This window comes from Cystoisospora suis (genome assembly GCF_002600585.1).
Source record: "Cystoisospora suis strain Wien I chromosome Unknown contig_6091, whole genome shotgun sequence".
Taxonomy (NCBI): Eukaryota; Apicomplexa; class Conoidasida; order Eucoccidiorida; family Sarcocystidae; genus Cystoisospora; species Cystoisospora suis.
The window spans coordinates 1-1,458 of NW_027158880.1; the positions used below are offsets into that span (position 1 = coordinate 1).

Consider the following 1,458-nt stretch of genomic DNA (forward strand, 5'->3'; position numbering starts at 1 on the left):
AGATAGATAGATAGATCAGAGAAGAGAAGAGATTCTCTGTGTACGTCTATCTTCTTCACTTGAAGAACTCGCTTTTCATATTAGTATTACTACTATTATCTTCTTTTTCTTCCTCTTGTGGCAGTGATAGGAGTAAGTATGATGATAGGAGGATACGCACATGATTTACAGTCGAAGAGAGTATAGTCAAGATCTAGAACGAGAAGTTTCTTTCCTTGTCTCGGTGGATGAAGAAGCTTGACTTTAGTTCTTTCAATAGCTTTAGAAAGCCGTGATAAATGAAGAGGCGTCCGAATCCATTCTTCTTCTTCATCCAAACTCCCACCCTTGCGGTGTATGTACACCTCATTGAGATCGTTGATCACCTGAAGGAAAGAAGAGGCACCAACAACCTGAGATTCAAAGGCTTTGCTTTCAACTCTTTCTTCTCTCATAGAAAAAGCTTTCGTAAAGGCATCAACTAAAGAAGACCTCTCATCTGTTCCTTTCTTTCAAAGAGAAGAAAACGTCTTGCTGCTGCAGAAAACGACGAGAGGTTCGAACGAGGAGGTGTGAACTCATTTTGCACATAGATACACGCATACAGAACAGACAGATGAGGGAGGTACGTCTGCATCGAAGATAGATAGATAGATAGATTAAAGATAGATAGATAGACGTAGATCGCCAACATGTGGTTAAATGGTCCGGTAGGAATTGCCAGCTATATGTGAGAAGAAGGAAGCGTATGTATGGAGTATGGTAAGATGGAGAGACTGAGGGCGCATGAAGTCGAGGTGAGTATAGATACATGATCTGCGTGTATGAGAAAATAGAAACGTTTGCGGAAGAAGTGAGACGCACGATGGATCATTAAAACAGAAGTATTGTTCTCTCGTATTATAGTGATTTATGAGACTGATAGGCAGGCGACACTGAGATACTGAGAGAGAAGGAAACGAGTCATGATGTACAGCAGAAGAAGAAGAAGACGAAGAAGAGAAAAGCGTAGTGAGAAGAAGATAGAGATGGCGAGGATGCTGAAGAAGAAGAAGAATAAGAAGTCTTACAAGATCTTGCTGAGCGAGAGAGGCTTCATAAGCCTTGGCGGCTTCAAGGAGTTGCTTGTCTGTACTTCCTATTAAGAGAAGATGATTTGCCTTCTTGAAAACAAGAGACCTCAGTAAGTCCGTATCTCGAGCTGTCTTGCCCTCTCCATTCGTAAAGCCTAAAAGTTTCTTAAGAAAGAAAGAAAGAGTGAGAGAGAAAGAAAGAAAGAAAGAGAAAGAGAGAGAAAGAAGAAAGAAAATTAGATATGGAGAAGAGAGGAAGAAACACGTCACTACAGCTTCCTCACAAAACACACAGTACATACACAAACTATACATAGACATGCATACATACATACACATACATACATACATACATATACATACATATACATACATATACATACCTATACATACGTACACATACATA

At 39.8% G+C, this 1,458-nt stretch overlaps 1 protein-coding gene across 1 annotated transcript; it reads right to left on the minus strand.

Annotated features, from left to right (window-relative positions):
* Positions 1–158: 158 nt before the first annotated feature.
* CSUI_009811 (had family iiid protein) lies at positions 159–1,217 on the minus strand (the record flags this gene model as incomplete). Its single annotated transcript, XM_068069920.1, has 2 exons — positions 159–365; positions 1,050–1,217. Coding segments are annotated over 2 exons (375 nt in total), but the record flags the coding sequence as incomplete, so codon positions are not given.
* Positions 1,218–1,458: the final 241 nt, after the last annotated feature.